Source organism: Rhineura floridana, chromosome 7 (genome assembly GCF_030035675.1).
Source record: "Rhineura floridana isolate rRhiFlo1 chromosome 7, rRhiFlo1.hap2, whole genome shotgun sequence".
Taxonomy (NCBI): Eukaryota; Metazoa; Chordata; class Lepidosauria; order Squamata; family Rhineuridae; genus Rhineura; species Rhineura floridana.
The window spans coordinates 77,798,563-77,825,659 of NC_084486.1; the positions used below are offsets into that span (position 1 = coordinate 77,798,563).

Genomic DNA, 27,097 nt, shown 5'->3' on the forward strand with positions numbered 1-27,097 from the left:
CAAAAAAAACAAAAAACCCTTGTGGGTTAAGAACGTAACTATAGGTAACAGATATTTCTATCAAACTTTAAAAAGCAGCGAAACTGGGCAGCTATAGTGAATGCACCAGGGGAGCAGGAGACCAGACCTCTTCTCTGAGATATTGTGCTGCCCTATGAATTTGTAAAAATGCAAACACAATTTGGTTGGTCTTTCACAGTCCAATCCACTTCCTGTGTAGCTTGGAAGAATTTGGTAACGTGCCACTGAGCATATAATGAGTGCTGGCAACACCTGCAGTCAGAACCGCATCTCCAAAGAAAAATTACATTTTTTGTATGTTTGTTGGTGTTCTGCTTACTTTGGTCTGCCTAAGATGCCTGTGTTGAGATTGCTATGCTTAAACCACTCCATTGCCGCCCTGGGCTCATGCTGGGCGGAAGGGCGGTATATAGTGAACATAATTGTGATTGACAAAACAGAGGTTTTTATTGTATTAACAAAACGTTTCAGCTTCCGCCTTCATCAGCTGCTAACATACAAATGCTGTTACCTATATAAAGTAAGGAAGTTCAATTAAAAACAGAGCACACCTATAAATTTGCCAGAATATATTTCACCTCCCACTGTTTTACCTTGTGCAAACGGAGGCACTCCTCATGCCCACTGGAGACTATTCTGCAGAGTAGTCAGTGCCATTATTCCACAATTGTTTTTGAACTTTTAAAATGTAAAATATGCAAACTGTTGCTGTACTTAACATATTCACAGAAACAGAAACAAAAGAAATAACACAGGAAACTTCACTGAAATTGCAAAGGAAACCAAACATTTATAGTGAATACCTGAACTACCATCAACTGTCTTAAGACTGTTGCTTCCTCCTTGCAAAGACAAGATGAGCACAGCACAGCACACGTCCTGCTTCTGTTATATGGGCTGATTGCAGGTGCTGCCACCACTTACTATATGCTCAGAGGCACATTTTAGGAAATTCTTCTACACAGGAAGTGAATTGAACTGTGAAAGACCAATCCTAATCATTTTTGCATTTTTACAAATTTGTAGGGCAGTATAATATCTCAGAAAAGGTCAGGTGTCCTGCTCCTCTGGTGCATTCACTATAGCAACCCAATTTCCCTGCTTTTTAAAGTCTGATAGAAATATCTCTTGGCTATAGGTACATTCTTAAACAGCAAGGGGCTTTTTGCCTATTAGTGAATTTGGATAAAAACCGTAAATCACCTTGTCACATCTTAGAGATGTCATTCATGTATTCATAGTATGTTCTTTTCAAACCCATTTTAATTAGGGAAACAACACTGGGACCACTTGCATCCAAAGAAGTTTCTGCCTCAAATAAATATGTTTTGTGGTCCCTTATGACTACAAGAGGAAAGTGGGAAATGATACATTTTGACAAGGCAATCTGTTTTCCTCAACTACCAGAGGATCCAACACAGAGGATGCACACAAATGCCCTTTTACCAAGAGGCAACTTACCACAGTGTGCATGTAATCACTTGATAAGCTGGATGTCTCTGTTGTCTTAATGAGGAGAATCTTACCACTGTGTTCCTCTAGATTTCTGATGTGCAGAAGTGTCATTACATTCTCCTCGCTACTTGCCAAAGAAGCACAGGTGACTGGCTTACTCAAAGTGGCTATATACACAATGTGGTACCATTTGTAACCTGTCTGCATGGGCCTGACATATGCAGCAAAAACATACGCAAATTTATGTGGGTACAGATCAATGAAAATTAAGTGACTTTTAAGATCTCTTAGTGGAGAGAATTAAGCACGCAACTTTGGAAAACATCAACGGGGTTTAAAAGCCCGTATCTTTGACTGGATTGTGTCTCGTGCTGCCAGATAGTATCTGTGTTGAGCAGGACCAGGTGAAGTGCCAGGGAGGGGAGAATCAAAAGGTAATATTATACAGGAAAGAATGTTCACTCGTGACTGAGAGCTGCATGGAGTAAAACTTATATCTGGAACCACATCTCATCTGACTCAAGTTGTGAACATTGTTAGGGGAAACTAGCAAAGGTGAATCAAAGCCAGGTGAATCAAATTCAAGCTGTTGATGTGATTATGAAGAGATGAATGGAAAATGAACCTCAGAAACTATGCATCCTTCTCTAAATGCAATTATGTCACAGATCAGATACTGACCCCGCTCCGAATCAGAGCGATCTGAGGAAATGGTTGATCCAGTGCTGTCCATTCGTATTCGCTCAATCTCTTGAGAGCCCTGTAGCTGCTCCAATCTTCGCTTTAAGAATCTTTGCTCTCTTTCCAGGTTCTCAAGCTGGTGTTGGCTTCTCCTATCAGCTTCTTCAAGTTTCTGCCATGATAAGGTAATGATAATGATCAGGAGGTACCAAATCAGCTTGCCAGTGACGGCAACAACAAAAACAATTTGCATCTCTGTGAAGAATTTGGTGAGTAATGAATAGGAGAAAATCAAGGAGGAAAGCACAATGCTTAATTAACACTGGATGCATTGCCAGCTCCCTCCATCAGTGGATTTTAGTCTTCTAACCCAGGAACATTCAGCTCCTGTTCATATTATTGAAGAGGAAAAAGCATTAGAAGTAAAGAGGTTGGTGTACCCGTGTCCATTTGGTTTATTAGGTATTTCTTTGAAGCAGTTTGCCATATGAACTGTGGTTTATGTAATCTGCTGCTGACTCCTTTGATCGCAGCTGGGAAATCTTACCAGGCCAATGCACAGGGTTTCCTGATGGCCAGCATGTTGCATAATTCTAAAGTCATCTCAGGCTAATGCCATCCATTTAAGTAAGCAGGGTTCCCCTCCCTTGTTAATACTGAGCTGTTCCAGAGTGTTTAAACACATCCTGATCCCTGTGAGCTTGGCACTACTCTTTGTTAAAGCAAACCATCAGGAAAAGCAGAAAAGCTGAAGACGGGCACCTGCTGTGTTGTATTAAAACAGTCTGGGTCTTTCTTCTTTGTGTTCTTACCGACTATTGTGCTGGTCTTCCCTTTTCAGTTTCCATATATACTAAGGGCATTTTAAAAAATGGTGTAGATTTAAACAGTTAATACAGACATCACCCTTGGCCATTAGCAGCCTTTCCCTGTAGCATGTGGCCTGGCTTACTCATTTAAGTTGCCTGGAGCTATTTGCTCTGAGTATCTGGCTCTCGGTATGGCACACTTTGGTCTAGATTATGTTGATTGATCTTTCACTGGTCCAGCCTTGCTCCTGGGATTGAGGTTGATTCTTTTAATCCCTTCCAACTCAAATTGTATTATTTCCTCTCTTCTGTCTCTGAGGATCTTAAATCCCAACTTGAAACTGCAGGAGAGGAGAAAGCTGTTGCCCTCAGGTCCTGCTTGTGTGCTTCCCACAGGTATCTAGTTGGCCACTGTGAGAACAGGATGCTGGACTACATAGCAACTGGTCCAATCCAGCAGGCTCTTTGTATAACCAACACTTCTGCTACAATTATTACTAATACTTTTTACAGCAAATTTGTTACTTTTTAAGGTGCTATGGGACACTCTACTATTTTTGTTACAGAGTGTGGTACATCCATTTCAAGAGGACTTTTTGCCAAGTAAATATTCTTAGGATTTTAGCCATATATTATTTACTATCCTGCTTTCATTTCAGTATTTCAGTGGTACTGATATACTCAATATATCTCAGAGAGAATTAATTTACAAAGAATATCACCAGCAGGGCACATCATTGCACATGATACTACTCTGATTTAATTCTGTTTAAAAATCTACATTTTAAAACTATGATTAATGAAATAATGAATCACACCAGTTATGTTAGATTCATGTAGTAGTAATGTGTGATAAATTCCTTGCATATAGCCAAACACCTTTTGAAACCATTCCACCATTAATATCACATATTAGTTTTGAACTCATTCAGAACCCTCTTCTGAATGCTATACTTGAATATGCTATATAGGTGAAGGAGTCGCAGAAAACTTTCCACATCTGATTGTGGCCTGTCCTGCACAGAATCCGTTAGATGCTGGCAACTTTCTGCTATGGTTTTTAATGTGAAGATTAGAGCCACGGTAATGTCTGTGCCATGCACTTTGGGTATTATAAAGATTATTGTTGTTGTTGTTATGTGCCTTCAAGTCAATTACGACTTATGGCGACCCTATGAATCAGTGATCTCCAACAGCATCTGTCGTGAACCACCCTGTTCAGATCTTCTAAGTTCAGGTCTGTGGCTTCCTTTATAGAATCAATCCATCTCTTGTTTGGCCTTCCTCTTTTTCTACTCCCTTCTGTTTTTCCCAGCATTATTGTCTTTTCTAGTGAATCATGTCTTCTCATTACAGTCTATTAATGAAATGAATGGTGTTTGCACAAGTAATATTTTTGTTTGATTGAACCCAATGGCTTCCAAACTGCAGTGTCTTGCACAACTCCTATTTATTTCAATGGCATTAGTGCAAAACAAATTCTCGGTGAGTTTTGTGCTTTATGGAACAATACCATTCTGGAATTTAAAAAGAACATGTTAAAATCAAAGGATAGCATTTAAGCAACTGTATTCTATACCAATCTCTAAAGTTCATCAGATTTCTTTATGCTCCAAACTAAGACTGCAATCTCATGCACACTTCCTGGAACTCAGAAAAGTATTGTTGAATTTAGTGGGACCTTTTCAAATCAACCTGTATAAAACTGTGCTGTAAAATCTTACATTATGTTATGGTACTAATCCTCAAAGACAGGGTGTTATCCTTTCTTAGTGTAATTACGGCTCCTGGAGAATTGAAATTCCATTATCAGATTGAGCATGTTGTAAGGTGCTGGTAAAACACCAAGAGATGCGGTTCTTACCTTGATATGTGCTTTGGCTTTGTTAAGCAGTCCGAGGGTCGTGTGTCTGGTACAGTCGGGTCCTAGTGGTATCAGAACTTTTAAACGTTCTAGACACAGGCGGAGGTGAGCTCGTCTGTAAGGAAGAGATGTGGGAGTCAGAGCTGGATTTCCCCAAATAACAGCACCCCAATGCCCTCAGCTATATGGAAAAATCAGACATTGTTTTACCATTGCCTGACATTCAATAGTCTTCATCTTGTGTGGCAGACCTCTGATATCAAGAGAATGACAAGAGAATTGTATGTTTGATAAGACATATCCAAAGGGATTAATCACTTGATCTGTCCCATACATTGTGGATAAAGTCAATCCATCATCTCTCTCATAGTTATAATCTGTCTGACCTAAGATGAAATCCATTCCTAGTCATAAACAATCAGCTGAAACAAGGAGTAGGCAACACCCATCTTGGAATGTTACTGAAATTTTCAGCTCACATTCAGTAGAGAAACTTTGAAATGCAGTGGCCATACGTGCTAAAGAGAACTCACATCAGAAGGCACATTCAATACTGCCACCATTTTTTTCCATCTCATATAATAATTTTGACATCCAGTCATTGTTTTTAGGGAACCAGTTCAAGTTGTTTCCTATTAAGAGATCAACAACGAGCCTGAGTAAGATTATGCGATAACATCATATAGTGAGCACAAGCTGTACATCAGCTGTGGCTTGGCTCTTTCAGTGTGCATGCAAATTATGCTATTAATTTCTTTCCATGTTAATTTCCACAGGTATTTTTTTTCATTCTGGCCATCAGCACTGAATTATGTGCCCACTGAATTATGTGACCATAAGCCTGATTCTGATAATAATCCAAAGAAAATGAACTGCACAGGTTCATTCATGTTTATTATTTATTTATTATTACATTGATGCCCTACCTTTCCTCCAAGGAGCTGAAGGTAGTATTCTCCTCCTCCTTATTTTACCCTCAAAATAACCCTGTGAGGTAGGTTAGGCTGAAAGACTGTGACTGGCCCAAGGTCACCAAGTGATTCACCCTGTGAGTTTCACAGTCGAGTGGGGATCTGAACTCTGGTCTCCCAGGCCCCAGTCCAACACTCTAACAATTATACCACACTGGCTCTCATGCTTGCACTTACACAACTCATTGACAACACTGAGCCATGTCTTGTATATGTGAAACCACTATTACAGAGCAAAACACCACAAGCCAGAGCTTTTATATCACCTTAAAATACAATGCTTTCTAGTGGAAGCAATTCATAAGATTGGCTACCAGTAACTGAATGAGTGATATACATGCATATATAAATTGGCCTTTTTTCTGTATTCCACCTGAGTGTGCAAGCAAGGCTGCTTCTACCACAACTACTAGTATTGTACACATTTCCAACATACTGCAGTGCACAGCCTTTTGTTCAATCACACAACAACCTTGTGAGATACTTAACAGTTTCTCAACTGTAGAACAATCACTTGCCTAAAGTAACAATGTGCCCACAGAAAAGGTGCAACTTGAAAACAGCTCTCCTCCCAAAAATGCAACATTCTATTCCCTGGACAATAACAGATCCACAAGTCAAGCTCCTGATGAATATTCATCAGGACATCAGTTAGGTCTCAAATACAACTGCATATCAGACTGATAACCTATTGCTTATTTACATTCTATTGCAGGACAAGTATTGGGAGCCTAAATCAAAGTAAATACTGAATTCCAATAACAATTACCAAAACTTCTGCCCTTAACTAGTTCAGCCCCAATCAGCAAATGCCAGTGCAAATAAAAAACTTCTTACACTTGCAACAAGATAAGGCTCAGTGGTTTGTAATCTTCCAAGGAAGAGAACAATACAGATGTGGAAAATTCTGCTTCTCTCCAACCTAGGCAGAGTGGCAGATTCAAGAGGGGATTTTGGTTAGCCACAAAGATTTCAAAGGAACACAGGAGTGTGTTAAGCCTAAACATCTGTAGATCAACACACAAAAAACAACCTTGTGATCAGAAGCAAATGGGGAACCACTGCAAGTGCCAAAGCACGAGTGTCACATATTGTTAGTGACCTACTCCCATCAGAAGACAGGCTGGTATATTTTTGTACCAGCTGGAGCTGCTAAACATTCACTCACAGCCAACCCACTCAGCACACATTTATAATTCCAGACTTAAAATTACAATGACACAACGTTGGTTGTCAGGCTGTCCTTGGATAAAAAGGGCAACAGAAGTGAACAGCTACCACCCAACCCAGTTAGGGATCTGATAGCCAAACTGCTCACAATGGGGCAAGCCAGCTATATGCCTGCCCATTCACATAGAAAGATCACATCCACACCATATATTTAAAGCACATGGCTTCCCCAAAATAGTCCCTGTCACTCACCCCTCACATAGGTACAATTCCCAGCACCCTTTACAAACTACAGTGACCAAGATTCTTTGGGGAAAACCAAAGAAAATGTGAGGGGTTGGGGAGGATCTATTATTTAAGTGCAAAGGAGAGTCCAGGGAGGGGAGCGAAACCTGCCACCGTCCCCTGCGTTACTTTGAGCTCTGTTACTTGAATCTCAGCTTTGAAACTGAAAGTGTACTGGGCTGGGCAAAAAAGATTTAAAAGCCAGGGAGGTAAGGCAAGGAAAGGGATAGGGGCAGATGTTACTCCCTTCTTCTATGCTTTACATTTCATGTAAAAAAGGAGGAGAGTCCTCTCCCCTGCTTTACATGTCAATAGGGCCAACAAGTGAATAAGAAAGAACATGGGGTTTCCCTGGCACATCTAGGATGGCCCTCAGGGGAGCCTGAATTCCATCAGTGATGAACTCCAACAGTTTATTCTGCTAAGAGGGCCTGCAAAGCCCTCTTAGCAGGCTAAGCTACTGGATTTTGATTGCAAATCAACTCCCCACACCACTTTCTACCCAAGGCCAGAGACAGAATAAGATACAGGCTTAAACTGAAACAACAATAGTTTTAAACAGTACTTTATGCCTTCTTGCTACCTTTAATGCCTAGCTCTCCCTTGCTTTTCTCTAGGTCTCATCAATGCCTGCCATTTTTTCATGACCCTTTAACAGGATGCCAAGTACAGGGGCAGATGTGTGCGGGGCATTGTATCTATTTTGCCCTAAAGAAGCCCTAGTCTCAACACAGAAGTGGTTCATATGTCATTCATTCATTTCATTCATTCACTGGCGATCACTCGTGGCCAAGTAAGATTGTCTTCCAAGATAAGGTCTTTAACAGTGGGTCCGTAAGTGACTGTGGAGGCCAATTCTGGATCCACACAGCCTCCCACAGTGAGGAGACAGGTTTCCAGATGGAAGATGGTCACGATGAGGATTTGTTTGATGTGCCTTCCGCTTAGCTCATTTGTCCCGTTCGCCCTGTATTTGTGCTTCTTCAAAGTCCATAGCACCTTCGATAATAGCCGACCTCCATTTGGGATGTTCATGGGCCAAGACTCCCCAGTTCTCGATGCTCATGTTACATTTTTTTAGATTTGCTTTAAGAACATCTTTAAACCTCTTTTGCTGTCCACTGATATTCCGTTTCCATCCTTAAATTGGGAGTAAAGTAGCTGCTTTGGAAGACGGTGATCAGGCATTCAAACAACATGGCCAGTCCAGCGAAGTTGATGTTGAAGGAACATTGTTTCAACACTGGTAGTCTTTGCTTCTTCCAAAATGCTAACATTAGTCCGTCTGTCTTCCCAAGTTATTTGCAGAATTTTCCAGAGGCAGTGTTGGTGGAATCTTTCAAGAAGTTGGGAGTGGCGTTTATAAATGGTCTATGTTTCACAGGTCAGTAGTACAATGGCTTTGTAAATAAGCATTTTGGTCTCCCTGTGAATATCCCGATCCTTGAACACTCTACGCTTCATTTGGGAGAATGCGTCATTCGCAGGGCTCAGACGATGTTGAATTTCAGCATCAATGTCAGCATTTACAGAGAGATGGCTGCTGAGATAGGGGAAGTGATCAACGTTCTCCAGCGTCACACCATTAAGCTGAATTGATGGTGCTGCAGAGGGACTAGTTTGCACCAGTTGATGAAGCACTTTGGTTTTTTTAATATTAAGTGAGAGCCCAAGTTTTCCATATGCTTCTGCAAAGACATTTAGGATAGTTTGAAGATCGTTCTCTGAATATGCAGAGACATTCACATGTAACCCAATGTGGCAGTGGCCAATCCCAGTTATATTGCTCCTACGCCACACACTCAGTCATCACAGTGTGGGTGTCTAGGAAGGTGGCAAGAGGCGGGGGGGGGAGAGAACTACTGCCCTCCTGTATGTGTGATCCATAATCCTGATTCCCAGGTTTCATTAAAAAAGGTCTCTAACCCATATTGAACCCATGATGAGGCAAAATGTATAGGGACTATTCTGCTAATTCATTTGGGGTGAAATGAGATGGCTCCCACTGTCTGGAGATGGAATTTCTTACTTCATTTTTAAGTCTTTTCGTTTGGTCTTCTCTGGTGTAAAAAATGGCAGTTGCTCCACAGAAAACAATCCAGATGTCAAGAACTGTAGTTCACCTCTCATTGGGCAGTAGTAAGTCTAACTAAGAACCAAAGGTAGAAACCAAGACAGGAGTTCCTGGTCTTTATAACTCAGGTCTTATTTGATACCATTAAAATGTGATATTCCCCCCATGCCCCTCAGTATATAAGCACTTAAAGTGTCTATGCAGATAAAGTCCATAGTGTAGTGCAGGAGTTCCCAAACTGTGGTCCGCAATAATTCAGGTGGTCTGTGACATGTTCACATTAAATATTCATATTGACTTTTAACTTTATTTTATTGGTTCTTTTGTTTCTTATATTGCATTTTATTGTATTATTTGAATTCCATGAAATGCAAGTTGTAATACATTAAAATGCAATATAAGAAACAAAAGACGCAATAAAAATACAACTAAAAATCATACAGCATCTACCACAGTGCATTACAATTGCTTACAAAAGGCAGAAAAATCATTAAGTGGCCCGCCAAAACTCTCAGCAATTTTCAAGTTGTCCATGGGGGAAAATGTTTGGGAACCACTGGTGTGGTGGCAGTGTGGTCCAATATTGTCATGCTGGCAGGTCTTGGTCCCCCCCATTTAATTAAGTGAAAGTGGTCAAGGAAGCTGGGGGAAAAATTTGGTTAGGGTTACAGATGTGGAGGGAAAGGTGTCTAGATGCCAAGTCAATCACTGAAAAACAATGAAGGGATAGGCCTGGAATACCAGTTTTGTCAGAAGGCAGGTCTACCCAGGCCTCATTGCTGCTCAGTCACAGATCTACCAGCAGTGATAGACCTGTTCTCAGATGCTAGTTAGGCATATGCTTACTTATTCAGAGCCTTTTATTTCCCCCAAAGTCCTTCAGACACCTGTGTACCACATGGCAGCACTGAGCAGGCTACAGACACGCCAATAGCTCATTAAAGTTAGGAAAGATAAACAGTGCACACACCATGAGAATATCTGGGGACAGCTACTATATGCCCCAGATGAGGAGGTGAGTAGTAACAACACAAGGCAATGCTCATGAATTTTTTGCTTCCTATAACAGGACTTCACTTGCAAGGACAGTTGCCTGGACTGGTGAGATCATGCATGCAAGAGCTGACTACATAGGCTTCCTGTGGAAAAGTTCCCTTAACCCTACCAAGCTACCCTGCTCCAACCAGCATTCATTACATCTCCACTTGTGGCTGTCCTCAGTGCCTCAGTACATCTGTATAATAAAAAACATATCTGTACAATCTTAGGTCAAAATAAATACCTTCTTGACCCCAGTAGGACAATAAAGAGGTGCTATGCTGAAGTATAAAAGGCGCTGAACACAAATTAAGCTGTAGCTCATTTTGAATTAAATAAGTTAATTGTTTTATTAAACACTGTCATTAAAATATTTAATACAGTTCCATCAACATGCGTGGTGCTTAGAGTCATGTAAGCAAAACAGCCGTTCGTGTTTTGAGCTTACAATCTGAATTTCAACAGGGGCGGGCTCAAGAAGTAAAATATATATATTTTTCCCCAGAGCACTTGTTAATGTAGCTACTGTTCCTAGGTCTCATTCTGCTCATCTACAATGGCCAAAACCTACCTTCTGAACTAAACTGATTAATCTAAGTTTATATCCATTTGTTTCTGTGTCCCTAGCCTGAACAAATCTCTCCGATGCTCATTCACAACCTGTGACTGAAAGTGAAATCCCCAAATCGGTAACACAATGACGTCATCCTCTCTGTTTATACTGAAGGCCTCCGAGTTCCTGAAAGCCTTCATCAGTCATGTTCACAGACAAAGGGGGAGCATGTGAGCTTGATCTATCTAAATGAAGGCCAAAAAATTAGTCTGGGTGCTTCATTCACATTTTGTATTTTAAATCCACTATTGTTATTCATTTGAAAGGAGTTGGGGGGCAGGGAAGAGCTGATAATCTCACAATTATATCACTGACAAGCAAGGATGATTAAGGGTGGTAGGGTCAGGGGTTTGGCTGATGAACTGTCAAGAGGAAGAGCAGCACCCACTAGAGAGGGCAGCCTGTTAGTGCTTATATTCCGAAACCTCCCTTTACAAAACGCCATAATTCACTTGGAAAAATAGTCCCAAAGCTCTGACTTGGCAAACAAGGCTTTTTGCTAAGAAATGGTTTTGCTAGATTTTTTTAAAAATGCACATTTAAAAAAAAATCCTTTCAAAACTCGGAAAGAGAACAATGCATACAAACCTCTTTCCATTTCCTGCCCCAACTTTAGGATTTTTCATAAATTAAGAGACTTATAGTGCTTAATCCACATTGCCAATCAAGAGACCAACATAACTCAGATAAATTCAAATTGATAACTGTTGAAGTCAGGGAATTTACACAAATTAATGGTGCCTACCCCAGCAACAGGTGCACTTGCAAATGCCTCAGAAAGGACTTTGCTGGGTTTAGAGGATGGCAGCCCTAGTTCAAGTTAGTGGTGGTCCATCTAGGACTATTTACACAAACACACTCTGGATAGTCCAGCCATCCACTGTAGTGATAAGGACATCATATGATTTGAGACCACAGTTTAACTAAGGGTAATCTAGTCACATCATTTTAATGATTATTAAGTTTCCATATCTGGCATCATTGCAGAGAAGTGACATGAAACTGAGGATTATGAAGACATATTGACAGAGGCTATAACCCACATCATAATGGCATCCTGGACTCCTTTTTTGGGGGAAGGGCGGGATATAAAACAAACAAATCTTCAACACCAAAAGGATGCACTCAGTGGGTGCACAATTTTATTTATTTATTGTTTGATTTATATCCCACCCTTCCTCCCAGCAGGAGCCCAGGACGGCATTTTAAAAAATGCCACAGAAATTATAAAAATAGCAGATGACATAGAATATAAAGCACCAGATAAGGTTCACACTGTGGTTTCCAAATATTTAGAAAGGTTTTGAAGAATAAAAGGTCTTTGCATGCTGCTCAAATACCATCAATGTAGGCCCCTTGGCGAAACTCCCTTGGAAAAGAGTTCCAGAGATGACTGTCTCTAGGTAACTGCCTTACCTCCAAAGTCGGGGGCACCCAGAGGAGGGCCTGAAAACAGCAAACTCAGTGACCAGGTAGACTGGTATGGAGAAAGATGGTTTAACACCTGCCTGGGTCCTAGGCCATGTAGAACTTTTTTAAAAAAGGTATGCACTAGCATTTTGAGTTGAGCTTGGAAGCTGTGGATTGCAAGCTAGTAATGTGTAACATATATTCCCAATGTGTGGTCCTGGTTAGTAGCCTAGCATCTGTACTGTGAACTAACGGAGGTTTCCAAACCATCTTCAAAGGCAGTCTCACATACAATGCATTGCAGTAGTCTAACCTGGCAGGAGACGAGGGCAGAGCAGGAAGGAAAGAGGATTGGGGTGTGAGTGTGTGTTTGTGTGAAGAAGGGACAAAAGGGTGGGCAGCAGCTTCTGAGGCTCCCCCACCCTGCCATCACTCTGTCCAACTTTGAATACTACAGCCTTGCTCTCACCTCACACATTCATCGACTTTCACTCCCTCCTGCACATGCCTATGCATTCTGCACGCAGGTAACTGTTGCTAGCCTCCAACCAAAAGACTACTGCATGACTAGGGGGTGGCTGCAGTGCAAAGGCCCACCTGAAAATGGGCCAAGATTCCTGGTGGTCCTCAGCATACTGTTTGAGAAATGGTGGTGTAGAGTGCTTGCTTGAAATAAAGCCCTTGCAAACCCAGGGCTGTATCATATCAAACTGGCCAATGGGTGCACACATATCCAGGGGTCTTTTCTGGTGCCCATGTGGTCTCTTCCCTCCCTCTGCTGAAATTATAATTGGAAAAAAACAATCATTACAGCCAATGATTATAATTACTATAATAATTACTATAGCCAATAGAATAGGTTGTGGTTTGTTCTTGGTTGTGACTACAATGGTTTCTCCATGATAATTTCTCCAGTTTTCAAATGTGCCTATGGAAACCCAAAAAGGTTAGAATGGGGTGATAGATATTAATATAATCTTTTTTTAAAAAAAAAACATACATATCACATCAGCTACAAAACGAAGATGTGGGCATTTGTCACATTTCCCTTTTTAACATGCTTGCCAGCAGGAGTCTGATCTTTTACAGGTAGCTGCTAAACAATATTTTAAAGGGGAAAATCACAATTAATGTATACATATGTTCTTCATACCTGAGATGACATGTGCATATTCTTCATAAATACAAAATGTCTACTCAGAAGCAGTTCTGATTCATGTTCTAGGATGAGGAATGTGTGCAGTTTTTCAGGATTGTAGCTCAGTAGAAGAGTACATGCGTTGCACATCACAGGACCAAGGCTCAATTCCCAACATCTCCAGGAAGTGCTGGGAAAAGCTCTAGAGAGTTTGTGCCAGTCAGCATAGAGCAGGGGTTGCCAAACCTATTGAATCGGAGGGCACATTTCAAATTTTGAGAGAGTGCTGGGAGCACCAGTAAAAAAAATGGCTGCCATGGAGGCATGGCATAACACAAAATTAAAGAATAGTTACAGAGTTTTCCCCATAATTGCATTTCCATACTAGAAAAGGCTTGACCAGTTGAATTTCTGCCTGCCATACAACTGTTAAAGGCACAAGAATCCTGTTTTTCCTCCAGTGCCAACCCTAATCCAAACTCTAGGCTGCCATCCTGTACCTATTTACCTGGAAGGAAGCCCCATTAAACATAAACAGATTTACTTCTCAATAGACATGCATACCATGGTAATTCTTAATGTCCCTGGTTTTTAGCTCCTGTAGAGTAGGAGGCATGCCTAAGCCTCTTAGCAACATTTTCATTTTTGCGAGAGGGATATTCTTTAACATTCATTCACCCACACTTTTTGTGTAGTTGTAGTTGCAGGAAAAAAATTCTGGGCACTACCTGAGCTTAGGTGAACCCAGCACAGGAAAGATGCATCCTTTGCTAGGGGAAAAAGAAGGGCAAGCAATGGACATTCCAAAGACTAGGGAAAAAAAGACAGAAGCAAGAAAACTGCACTGAAGGGAGAGCAAAGCAGCAGCTCTTTTAAGACCCCAGAGATTCCTATTGCCTAGTGTTCAAACAACTCACTTATCAATCACAGCTCTGACTTCACACGTTGGTTAATAATACTGACAGGCAGGAGAAGCTAGGCTGGCTCATTTCACAGAAATCGCTTAGATGGGTACCTGTGCATTTTGCTCCATAACTTACTTTCTATGAGGGCTAGAAACTTACTTTTAAAAAAAATTAAAACTCAGATTCTCCCCTACCCATTGGGGCACCACTGATGGCCTTCACAGATGTCATGACACCCACAGGAAACAGGTTAACAACCCCTCGTGTAGAGTATATTGAGGTAGATGGACTAATGCTTTGACTCCGTATAAGGTAGTTTGCTGTTTTCCTTCAAAGATAACCATCCTTGTGTTTCATTTTGGGTATTAGGTAACAGATTTCATCATATCTCAATATTAGTCATTTTGCTGGGTAATTTACCTGCAGTGTTAGGTAGGAACATTACCAGCTCTGAATACAGGTTACTATGATGTAATGCAAGATCTCACCCAGACATTAAAGGCAAAAATCTTTCCTCATATCTAAAGCAATGCCTTTAGATTCAGAAAAGCTTTCTGTGCATAATAAGAGGTGGGTTCTTACCCCTATTTTTTATCACTTGCAAATTTAGACAATTTGGGCAGCCATTACATTTTAAGCAATTATTTCCAAGTGGCAGATATGGGCAAATCAGCGGGTTGCAGAAGGTGTGTGGATGAATTTTTAAATGGTAAGTAATGTGAGTTGGGAGCAGTACAAAAGACTGGTGAGTTTCATATTCAGGTAGGAGGCTGAAACTGATAGGTTGAGTGAGAATGAAAACACCTTCTGCAGATAATGTCCTCCTTCTTTGCAACATGTTTGAGAATCATTGCCTTGCTGCATCTACACTGTGCAATCTATGTACGTATTTCCTGAAATGTTCCTAAATGGGCATGCAAAGTATACTGAGCAGATTTCAGGCATCCTGGAATCCAGGCAGGATAGGAGTTGATCATGTACTTCTTCATACCACAAAGAAATCTTGCAGAACAGGATGCTTTACAAGCAGATGACCCATCAGGTCAAACTTTTCTATCAAAGTTGTTAGCTTCCCCGCCCATCAAATGTTCTTCATTCAATGAGTACTGACATCCAGAAAGAGCACTTACACCCTTGGAACATAAATCCTTCTCCTTAGTCTATCTGGGTCTCTCTCAGGATGACATAAAGTCTTACTGAATATAGATACGCAACTGCCAGGCAAATATTTGATGCACTGGATAATTCAATTTATGCTATGAAGGAAAGCAGATCTAAGTTAGGGACAGCTTTGTTGACAGCCTCCTGAGAGAGGAAGCAGAAGCTGTAAAGCCCTATTTTTTGTCAAGAGAACCTGGTTTCAGTTTAAAACACATGCACAGGAACAAATTGTCCCACCAGAAGTAGAAGAGAGGAGAAATTTGACAACTTCCCATATTTTCTTTTGAAGTGGGGAGCATCAAAGCAGCCATACTGCTCCCAATGATTACAACTTTCATACATAGTTTACTGTAACATGCTCTATGTGAGGCTGCCCTTCCACTTGGTTCAGAAGCTGCATTTTGCATAGAATGGTGCAGTTAGAGTACTGAGTGGCACGTCTAGCTATGCACATATTACACCAGTGCTCAAGGATCTGTACTGGCAGCCTATTTGCTACTCAGCCAGTTTCAAGGTTTTACTACTGACATAAAAAGCCCTAAACAACTTGAGATCAGAATACCCAGCAGACTGCCTTTCCTACCATAGGCCAAACTGATCTTTACAATCTTTACAGGAGCCCTGCTGGCTGTACCATGGCTGGCAGACTGCCTTCTGGAAACCTTTTCAATTGTAGCTGCATCACTCTTTAATACTTCCTAAAGAGATGCAGGAAGCCCCATATGTTGGATAATTCAAATGTCCCCTAAAACCTCAGTTGCTTTACTCAGGCCTCTTTTTATGCTTGAGAGTGTTATCCTGTTCAGTTGCTGATTGGTTGATTTAATAATGCATTTATTGTACCCTGACATTTATTTATACATTTTACTGTACAGTATTTTGATTTTAAATTCTACAGACTTGTAAACCACCTAGAGAGTTTTACCAAAAATTCTAAGTGGTATACACATTCTGTTAAACAAATCTTCCAGGTCATATTTGTCTGGCAGCAGATTCACACACCTTTTCTACTGGTTTGAACAAACAAGTATCTAGATTTACCTGGCAGCTTATCAACCTCACTCTTGGCCTTTATTAAGCAAGAATGGCTGAGGTAAGGCCCTTTCAGTACAGGTTTGCAGAGACAGGAAGTACCAGTTCCTAAATACACAATTCTTTGTAGCACTGAAATATATTATTATGAAGGAGAACAGTGTGGGAGGAATGCAAGAGGCCTACCTCCATTTTCATATAGTCCTTCTAAAAGAAGCTGCTTTGTACTCCGAAAAGAGGCTGCAAGTAGTTTTAGATGTTAGAACACAGAGAAGACTTCAACAACATGCACCAAACCTTGATGTTAAACCACAGAGGCCACATCTGCACCTTAGGTTTAAAGCTGTATTATACCACTTTCAGAGTGGTTTCACAATAAATCTTCCTTCCCAGGGAACTCTGGGAATTGCGACTCAGTGAGGGGAATAGGGGTCTCCTAACAACTCTCAGCACCCTTAACAAACTACAGCTCCCAGGACTCTTTGGGGGAAGCCATGATTGTTTAAAGTGGTATAATACTGCTTTAAATGTAAGGTGCAGATGTGCCCAAAGTCTAGAGTTCTGCAACTTCTGTATTTCCCAAAAGAAAACTATTCATCACCATACGTTCTCAGTACAATCCTTAAGAGGAAAGAGGGTACAGGTACAAGATCCATTTGCAATGAAAGAGATGAGGGATCCTGGCTGTATTGACTGATCTGGTGCAAAGGTGGATGACATCCTGTACATTTAATAGTTGTGTACAAGACAGAGTTTTGGAAGGCTTACCTTGCTAGGCAAGGATGAGACAAGCTACACCCACTAACATTCCCTATGTGGGTGTACATGGAATGTCATTTTATATTTTCCTTGAACAAAGTGACTTGAGCGTGGCATGTTGAAAGAGAGATTGTTCACCCTGCCAATCTGTTTTCTTCTTTGGTCAAGGTATAAAACCCCACACTGCAATTTGTAACCACAATTGGGCAGGGCTCCTCCTTTTACTTGGCGAGCAGTCACCCAACTGCGGAAGGCTGCAGTGTTGGAGATACTCTCCACAGTAATAAATGACATCACTCCCTCTGATTATATAACGCTCTGGGAGGAAGCCTCTTTTTATGATCATTTACTGCATAGCTCTGTAGTCCTACTGTACCATGCACACTCAGGGCCAGACACAGCTGCCTCTGACTCTTGCGCACAGTGAAGGCAGAACTTTGTTAAAACTCAAAGTTTATGAATGATAACAGTTGATTCCCTGTAGATCAGGACTGGAACATTTGGGTGGCAATTCAGTGAGCACATTTACTGTCAAAAGATTTAAGCAAGGCTACACCTGAATATGTCTTTGTGCTTTGCCAAACATAGGTAGGAATTCTCATATTATAGCTACCACATCAGTGCTGGTGAATACAGTATATTTACTCATGGTGATAGTTACACAAGGAGCCATATCCCACAAGAAGCCGTCACAACATGGTCCCCACCCACACCATATTCCCAGGAGTGGTTGATGCTGGTGTGGAGACTCTACTGATTCAGATTTATTTATTTATTTATTTAGCATATTTAAGGCATTCACATTTCTAAGTAACGTACATTAAAATGAACCATACATAAAATAAAAAAATAAAATCACAATAAAACCAAACACAACCTCAAAATGCCTGCTGGAACAAGAAAATTATACAGCCAAGAGTGCGGCTGTATACTATAGCCAGCATGGATTTTTCACATTCCACCATGTTAAATTGAAAATATCCCCCCATTAGGGTTCCAGGTCAGAAGCATACCAAACCCCGAGATTTCAGGAGTGGGCCCTAGTGATGTCATTAAGCATCAACCACAGTTGCTTGGGGCATACAATTCAAACAAAAGCATTCCTCTGATTGGAAATTAAGATAGCCATCTTAGCTAAAGGATGGTGTTCCTAGGTCCACCTGAAGTGATGGAATAATTCCTTCTCACCTGCTTAGGAAACTTGGGTAGGGAACATTTAATCTAGCCTACTTGCTTCTGGTAAGAAGGGTTTAAGTGCCCTCTGGCCAGGCCAGCCAACAGAAGCCCATTGTAGGAAGAAGGGAGCCTATGGTTGTGGAGGTGTTAGATAGGAACACTCAGGAGTAAAGATGGATGCCCCTGAAGATTGTGATTCTAAACACACTCACTAAGGGGCTAAGCCCCGTAGAACTCAATAAGACTTACTTCTGAGTAGATAGGATTGTGCTGTTGGTAAGGCTTGACTAGGGATCCTCTGCAAAGATATCCATATCCAAGCAGTGTTGGCAACCCCCTCCCTAGAATGCTCTGCCCCTGCCTTTTAACATGGCTGCACCAAACCTCTTTACATACTTGACTGTTCACTTCAGAAAGAGGTTTGAGAAATTAGTAAGAGTAAGAAGATTCTCTACCCTTTTCTGTCTATCCTGTGGACTGTTATAAACTCGCTTTGACAGCCAAATTTGGGTGAGTAATAATTGACAAAGAGAAAACACACATGGTTTGGTCTACCTTCATAGGCTGTAACTTGGGAACAAAAGCAATTGCAGCCACATTTCCCAGTATATGAATTCTCCAGTCAGAGTTCCTAACAAAAAACCAAAACTAAAAAAATCCTGGCAGCCAGTCAGCCAAGGTCACAGAAATCCCCATGCAGCACAACCTGACCCGGGGGCTGCAGTTAGTGCAGAATGCTGTGGAACGATTGCTGACATGAGGGAGACCCTGTTAGCACATCTGCTCTGAAATCTGCACCGGCTGTCGATTTGCTACCAGGCTGTTCAAGGTGTGCTTTCCATGTTACGGGTGCCACATACTACTTGTTCTGGTGTTATAAGAAATTGATCTTTTGGTGTGGCAACATCTACCTTTTGAAACTCCCTGCCTATTGACATTAGGCATGTACTCTTTTTGAGACCTGCTAAAAACATTTTTTGTTTAGATAAGCCTACCCCCCTCTAGGATGCACACCTTAATATGGTGAGGGAGTTTGAGAGTACTGAAGAAGCTGACAGCAATGCTGTCAGGAGTCTAGACCAAGAGGTTAGACTCCTAGCAGGGGCACCCAAGGCAAAATGGTCAAAGCTGAGACACCAGACTAAGATGCATCCAGACTCAGAGGAAGGCAATGGTAAACCACCTCTGAATACCTCTTACCATGAAAACTCTATGAATAGACTATCCAAAATGCAACACAAGATGGTGCTGGAAGATGAGACCCACAGGTCAGATCACACTCATCGAGTTACTGGGGTAGAACAACGGACGACTAATGACACAACTGGGTTAAAGCCGAAAGGAAACCCAGAGGCTGAAGAACACAGATGTGAAAGGAGAGTCCGGAGTTGTACAACATACACAATAGGAACATGGAATGTAAGAAGCATGAACCAGGGAAAGTTAGAAATTGTCAAGAAAGAAATGGAACATACCAATATTACAATACTTGGTGTGAGTGAATTAAAATGGACTGAATGGGACATTTTCAATCAGGCAACTACAAAATATTTTATGCAGGAAATGAGAAATTAAGAAGAAACGGGGTTGCTCTAATAGTAAGAAGTGATATAGCAAAATCAATTAGGAGCTATAACACAAGATCTGAGAGAGTAGTATCAATGAGTCTTAACGGGAAACCTATCAACATAACCATCATCCAAGTCTATGCTCCAACGGTAAACACAGAAGAAGAGAAAATGGAGAGATTTTACACAGAAGTAAAGGAAGGAATTCATCACACACCAAAACAGAATGCTCTGATAATCATGGGGGACTAGAATGTAAAAAGAGGGAACAGAGAAGAACTAGAAATTGTGGGAAAATGGGGCTTAGTTGACAGAAATGAAGCAGGAGAAAGACTTATTGAATTCTATGAAGCCAATAATTTATTTCTTGCAAACACATGTTTTGAGCAACCAAAAAGACGACTATACACGTGGTCAATACAGGAATCAAATCGATTATATAATTGAAAGCAGAAGATGGAGAAGTCCCATACTTTCTGCGAAAACAAGACCAGGAGCAGACTGCGGTACAGATCATGAACTGGTAATTTTGAAAATCAGAGTAAAGCTAAAGAACAACAAAGTGATCATAATGCTAAAATACAATTTAAATAACATAAGAACATAAGAAGAGCCTGCTGGATCAGGCCAGTGGCCCATCTAGTCCAGCATCCTGTTCTCACAGCGGCCAACCAGGTGCCTGGGGGAAGCCCGCAAGCAGGACCCGAGTGCAAGAACACTCTCCCCTCCTGAGGCTTCCGGCAACTGGTTTTCAGAAGCATGCTGCCTCTGACTAGGGTGGCACAGCACAGCCATCATGGCTAGTAGCCATTGATAGCCCTGTCCTCCATGAATTTGTCTAATCTTCTTTTAAAGCCATCCAAGCTGGTGGCCATTACTGCATCTTGTGGGAGCAAATTCCAGAGTTTAACTATGCGCTGAGTAAAGAAGTACTTCCTTTTGTTTGTCCTGAATCTTCCAACATTCAGCTTCTTTGAATGTCCACGAGTTCTAGTATTATGAGAGAGGGAGAAGAACTTTTCTCTATCCACTTTCTCAATGCCATGCATAATTTTATACACTTCTATCATGTCTCCTCTGACCCGCCTTTTCTCTAAACTAAAAAGCCCCAAATGCTGCAACCTTTCCTCGTAAGGGAGTCGCTCCATCCCCTTGATCATTCTGGTTGCCCTCTTCTGAACCTTTTCCAACTCTAGAATATCCTTTTTGAGATGAGGCGACCAGAACTGTACACAGTATTCCAAATGCGGCCGCACCATAGATTTATACAATGGCATTATGATATCGGCTGTTTTATTTTCAATACCTTTCCTAATTATTGCTAGCATGGAATTTGCCTTTTTCACAGCTGCCGCACACTGGGTCGACATTTTCATCGTGCTGTCCACTACAACCCCGAGGTCTCTCTCCTGGTCGGTCACCGCCAGTTCAGACCCCATGAGCGTATATGTGAAATTAAGATCTTTTGCTCCAATATGCATAATTTTACACTTGTTTATATTGAATTGCATTTGCCATTTTTCCGCCCATTCACTCAGTTTGGAGAGGTCTTTTTGGAGTTCTTCGCAATCCCTTTTTGTTTTAACAACCCTGAACAATTTAGTGTCGTCAGCAAACTTGGCCACCTCACTGCTCACTCCTAATTCTAGGTCATTAATGAACAAGTTGAAAAGTACAGGTCCCAATACCGATCCTTGAGGGACTCCACTTTCTACAGCCCTCCATTGGGAGAACTGTCCGTTTATTCCTACTCTCTGCTTTCTGCTTCTTAACCAATTCCTTATCCACAAGAGGACCTCTCCTCTTATTCCATGACTGCTAAGCTTCCTCAGAAGCCTTTGGTGAGGTACCTTGTCAAACGCTTTTTGAAAGTCTAAGTACACTATGTCCACTGGATCACCTCTATCTATATGCTTGTTGACACTCTCAAAGAATTCTAATAGGTTACTGAGACAGGACTTTCCCTTGCAGAAGCCATGCTGGCTCTGCTTCAGCAAGGCTTGTTCTTCTATGTGCTTAGTTAATCTAGCTTTAATCATACTTTCTACCAGTTTTCCAGGGACAGGAGTTAAGCTAACTGGCCTGTAATTTCCGGGATCCCCTCTGGATCCCTTTTTGAAGATTGGCGTTACATTTGCCACTTTCCAGTCCTCAGGCACGGAGGATGGCCCGAGGGACAAGTTACATATTTTAGTTAGCAGATCAGCAATTTCACCTTTGAGTTCTTTGAGAACTCTCGGGTGGATGCCATCCGGGCCCGGTGATTTGTCAGTTTTTATATTGTCCATTAAGCTTAGAACTTCCTCTCTCGTTACCACTATTTGTCTCAGTTCCTCAGAATCCCTTCCTGCAAATGTTAGTTCAGGTTCAGGGATCTGCCCTATATCTTCCACTGTGAAGACAGATGCAAAGAATTCATTTAGCTTCTCTGCAATCTCCTTATCGTTCTTTAGTACACCTTTGACTCCCTTATCATCCAAGGGTCCAATTGTCTCCCTAGATGGTCTCCTGCTTTGAATGTATTTATAGATTTTTTTGTTGTTGGTTTTTATGTTCTTAGCAATGTGCTCCTCAAATTCTTTTTTAGCATCCCTTATTGTCTTCTTGCATTTCTTTTGCCAGAGTTTGTGTTCTTTTTTATTTTCTTCATTCGGACAAGACTTCCATTTTCTGAAGGAAGACTTTTTGCCTTTAAAAGCTTCCTTGACTTTGCTCGTTAACCATGCTGGCATCTTCTTGGCCCTGGCGGTACCTTTTCTGATCTGCGGTATGCACTCCAGTTGAGCTTCTAATATAGTGTTTTTAAACAACTTCCAAGCATTTTCGAGTGATGTGACCCTCTGGACTTTGTTTTCCAGCTTTCTTTTTACCAATCCCCTCATTTTTGTGAAGTTTCCTCTTTTGAAGTCAAATGTGACCGTGTTGGATTTTCTTGGCAATTGGCCAGTTACATGTATGTTTAATTTAATAGCACTGTGGTCACTGCTCCCAATCGGTTCAACAACACTTACATCTTGCACCAGGTCCCAGTCCCCACTGAGGATTAAGTCCAGGGTTGCCGTCCCTCTGGTCGGTTCCATGACCAACTGATCTAGGGAATAGTCATTTAGAATATCTAGAAACTTTACTTCTTTGTCATGACTGGAACACATATGCAGCCAGTCTATGTCCGGGTAGTTGAAGTCACCCATTACTACCACATTTCCTAGTTTGGATGCTTCCTCAATTTCATCTCTCATCTCAAGGTCTCCCTGAGCATTTTGATCAGGGGGACGATAGATCGTTCCCAGTATTAAGTCCCTCCTGGGGCACGGTATCACCACCCACAACGATTCTGTGGAGGAGTCTGCCTCTTTTGGGGTTTCGAGCTTGCTGGATTCAATGCCTTCTTTCACGTATAGAGCGACTCCGCCACCAATACGTCCCCTGTCCTTCCGATACAGTTTATATCCAGGGATAACCGTATCCCACTGGTTTTCTCCATTCCACCAGGTCTCGGTTATGCTCACTATATCAATGCTCTTCTCTAAGACCAAGCACTCCAGTTCTCCCATCTTGGTTCGGAGGCTCCTAGCATTAGCGTACAGGCACTTGTAAGCAGTGTCTCTCTTCAAGTGTCTTTGGCACTTGTGGTTAGGCCTGTGGTAATTTTGCTCTTCTGAATTTATATCCTGTGCCCCTGCTCTCACAATGCCTACTTCTAGGCCTACCACTTTTAAAATTTCATCATTTCTTTGGTTTTTATCCCAGGGGGGAGGTTTATTCCGAACCGGACCTTTCTCAGCTCCTGTCGGGTTTCCCCCCTCAGTCAGTTTAAAAGCTGCTCTGCTACCTTTTTAATTTTAAGTGCCAGCAGTCTGGTTCCATTCTGGTTCAAGTGGAGCCCGTCCCTTTTGTACAGGCCCGGCTTGTCCCAAAATGTTCCCCAGTGCCTAACAAATCCGAACCCTTCCACCCAACACCATCGTCTCATCCACGCATTGAGACTGCGAAGCTGGGCCTGTCTGGCTGGTCCTGCGCGTGGAACTGGTAGCATTTCAGAGAAAGCCACCTTGGAGGTCCTGGCTTTCAGCATCCTACCTAGCAACCTAAATTTTGCTTCCAGGACCTCACGGCTGCATTTCCCCATGTCGTTGGTGCCAACGTGCACCACGACCACTGACTCCTTCCCAGCACTGTCTACCAAACTATCTAAACGATGGGCGATAACATCCCAGAAGAATTTAAAGATCAAATAAGGAACAGATTTGAGGCTTTAAACCTAGCTGATAGAGGATCAGACGAACTATGTAGTGAAGTCAGAGACATCACGGAAGAACACAAAAAGACAATACCTCTAATTAAGAAGAGAGAAAGACCTCAATGGATGACTGATGAAACTCTTAAAATGGTTAAAGACAGAAGGAAAACACAAGCAAAAGGAGAAACATGGTTAGAACCATAAATGCAATAATACAACAACTAGTACGTATGGACAAAGAGAACTATTACAATAATTACTGTACAGAAATAGAACAGGATAATAAAAAAGGTAGAACAAGAACTCTATTCCAAAAGATTAGAGAAATCAAAGGGGAATTTACACCAAGAATAAGGATGTTGAATAATCAACAGGGGAACACACTGACTGACCGAGATAAAATAAAAGGAAGATGGAAGCAATACACTGAAGAACTCTATAAAAGAGATGCAAGGATGACAGATTCCTTCGTGGAGGAACCGTATGAAGAACCACCAGAAATTTTAGAATGTGAGGTGAAAGCTGCACTTAAAATACTTGGAAGAAACAAATCACCAGGAATAGATGGCATACCAATAGAGTTGTTACAAGTTATTGAGACTGAATCTGTCAACAAATATGGACAAAAACCAACAACAATGGCCCACTGAAGTGCTCAATATACATCCCAGTTCAAAAGAAAGGGGATCCAAGGGAATGCAGTAATTATCGAATTATTGCCTTAATATCCCATGCAAGTAAGGCAAAGCTTCAGATTCTACAACAAAGGCTCTTACTATATATGGAGTGAGAAATGCCAGATGTCCAAGCTGGATTTAGAAAGGAAAGAGATCATGTTGCAAACATACATTGGATAATGGACCGAACCAAGGAATTTCAGAAGAAAATCACCCTGTTTTATACATTACAGCAAATCCTTTGAAATATCAATAATTTAAGATATGTAGACAATACCATACTACTAGCAGAAACCAGTAATGATTTGAAACAAATGCAGATGACAGTTAAAGAGGAAAGCACAAAGCAGGACTACAGCGGAATGTCAAAAAAGTAATGACAACAGAAGATTTATATAACTTCAAAGTTGATTCACTAACAGGCAAAAAACCTTGCGGTTTAAGAACATACCTATAGCCAACAAATATTTCTATCCAACTTTAAAAAGCAGGGAAATTGGGCAGCTATAGTGAATGCACCAGGGGAGCAGGAGACCTGACCTCCTCTCTGAGATATTGTACTGCCCTACACATTTGTCAAAATGCAAACACAATTTGGGCTGGTCTTTCACAGTCCAATCCACTTCCTGTGTAGCTTGCAAGAATAACAGCTTCTGACTAACAGCGTGGAGGCTGAGCGGCAATGGTTAGCAGAATTGGGGTTTTCCAGCTCAGTTCTGAATACCCTACTGGCATCACGAAAGGCGTCAACCGATAGAATTTATGGCTGTACCTGGAAGGTATACGTAGACTGATGCTGAGCCCAGGGGCAAGATCCAGCTTCTAGACAGATCGCAGATGTCCTGGGCTTCCTGCATGCTGGGATGGATAAGGGGCTTAGTACAAATACACTTAAGTGCCAGGCATCAGCTATTGGTAGCATTCTGAGCTGTAGGGGTGATCCCTCTTTGTCATCACATCCCTTATGTTGGTGGTTCCTTAAGCGGGTGGGATTATGGAATCCCCAAGTCATCCATCGGTTCCCCACATGGAACTTAAATTGAGTGCTATCAGCCCTTTTGGGTCCGCCTTTTGAACCCCTGGCCACATGCGAGATAAAGCTCTTGACTCTTAAAACAGCGTTTCTGGTAGCTATTACATCAGCTCGAAGGGTATCAGAGTTAGGGGCCCTGTCCTCGGACTTGCAACTTTGCATATTTCATCAGGACAAGGTGGTCCTGAGGCCAGACACATCATTTATTCCTAAAATAAATTCAGTTTTTCACAGATGTCAGGAGGTGATCCTTCCCTCATTTTGCCCCAATCTGTCCTCCTCTAAGGAACGGGCCTGGCACATTCTGGATGTGCATAGGGCACTCAAGTTTTACCTGGAAAGGACTGCTAGCTTTAGGAAGTCAGAGGCGCTATTCATTTCCTTTGGTGGGGTAACAATGGGCAGGAAGGTTTCCCCCTCTTCCATCTCATGGTGGCTTAAGGAGGCTATTATCCAGGCCTATCAGGCTTTGGGGAAACCTCCACCAGGAGGGCTCATGGCCCACTCCTTGCGGGGGGCATCTACCTTGGCTGCTGCTAAAGGAGGCTTCCCAGTCATATAAATCTGTAGACGGCCATGTGGGCATCACTGCATACCTTTGCCAAGCATTGCAAAATTGACTTCTGGGCCTCAGCAGATCCTGCATTTGGGAGGAAGGTTTTCCAAGGGATGGTCCAGGCATGACCTTCCCTCAACCAGAATCCCACCCAGGAGGTTGTTATTGCTCTGTTATACCCCAAGCTGCAGAATGCCCACCAGGAACCACTGGGGAATAAACGGAAATTCTTATTGTGAATTTCTCTTCCCAGGGGTTCCTGGAGGGCATTCCCGCACCTCTTCATTCCGGTGCTGGGGGTTTGAGTCATGCTGGTTTCCAGTGGCTTCTGCCAGCGCAGTACATGAGGGGGAGGTAGTCAGGGACTCCAGGGGATTTCATGGATTACCTTTTTTTCTTCTGTCTGTTGCCCTGGAAGATTTTACATTTTATCTTCCAGGTTTTTTCCTTTCAGAAGTCAG

General features: G+C 41.8%; 1 protein-coding gene across 5 annotated transcripts in view; it reads right to left on the reverse strand.

Moving 5' to 3' along the window:
* MXI1 (MAX interactor 1, dimerization protein) overlaps positions 1 to 27,097 on the reverse strand; it is a 165,567-nt gene that overhangs the window by 14,628 nt on the left and 123,842 nt on the right. For all 5 annotated transcript variants that reach the window (XM_061636037.1, XM_061636038.1, XM_061636041.1 and 2 more), the window contains 2 exons: positions 4,831 to 4,945; positions 2,158 to 2,329 (listed from right to left, as the gene is read on the reverse strand). In XM_061636037.1, the coding sequence (XP_061492021.1) occupies positions 2,158 to 2,329; positions 4,831 to 4,945 (287 nt within the window). The remainder of the gene's footprint in view (positions 1 to 2,157; positions 2,330 to 4,830; positions 4,946 to 27,097) is intronic.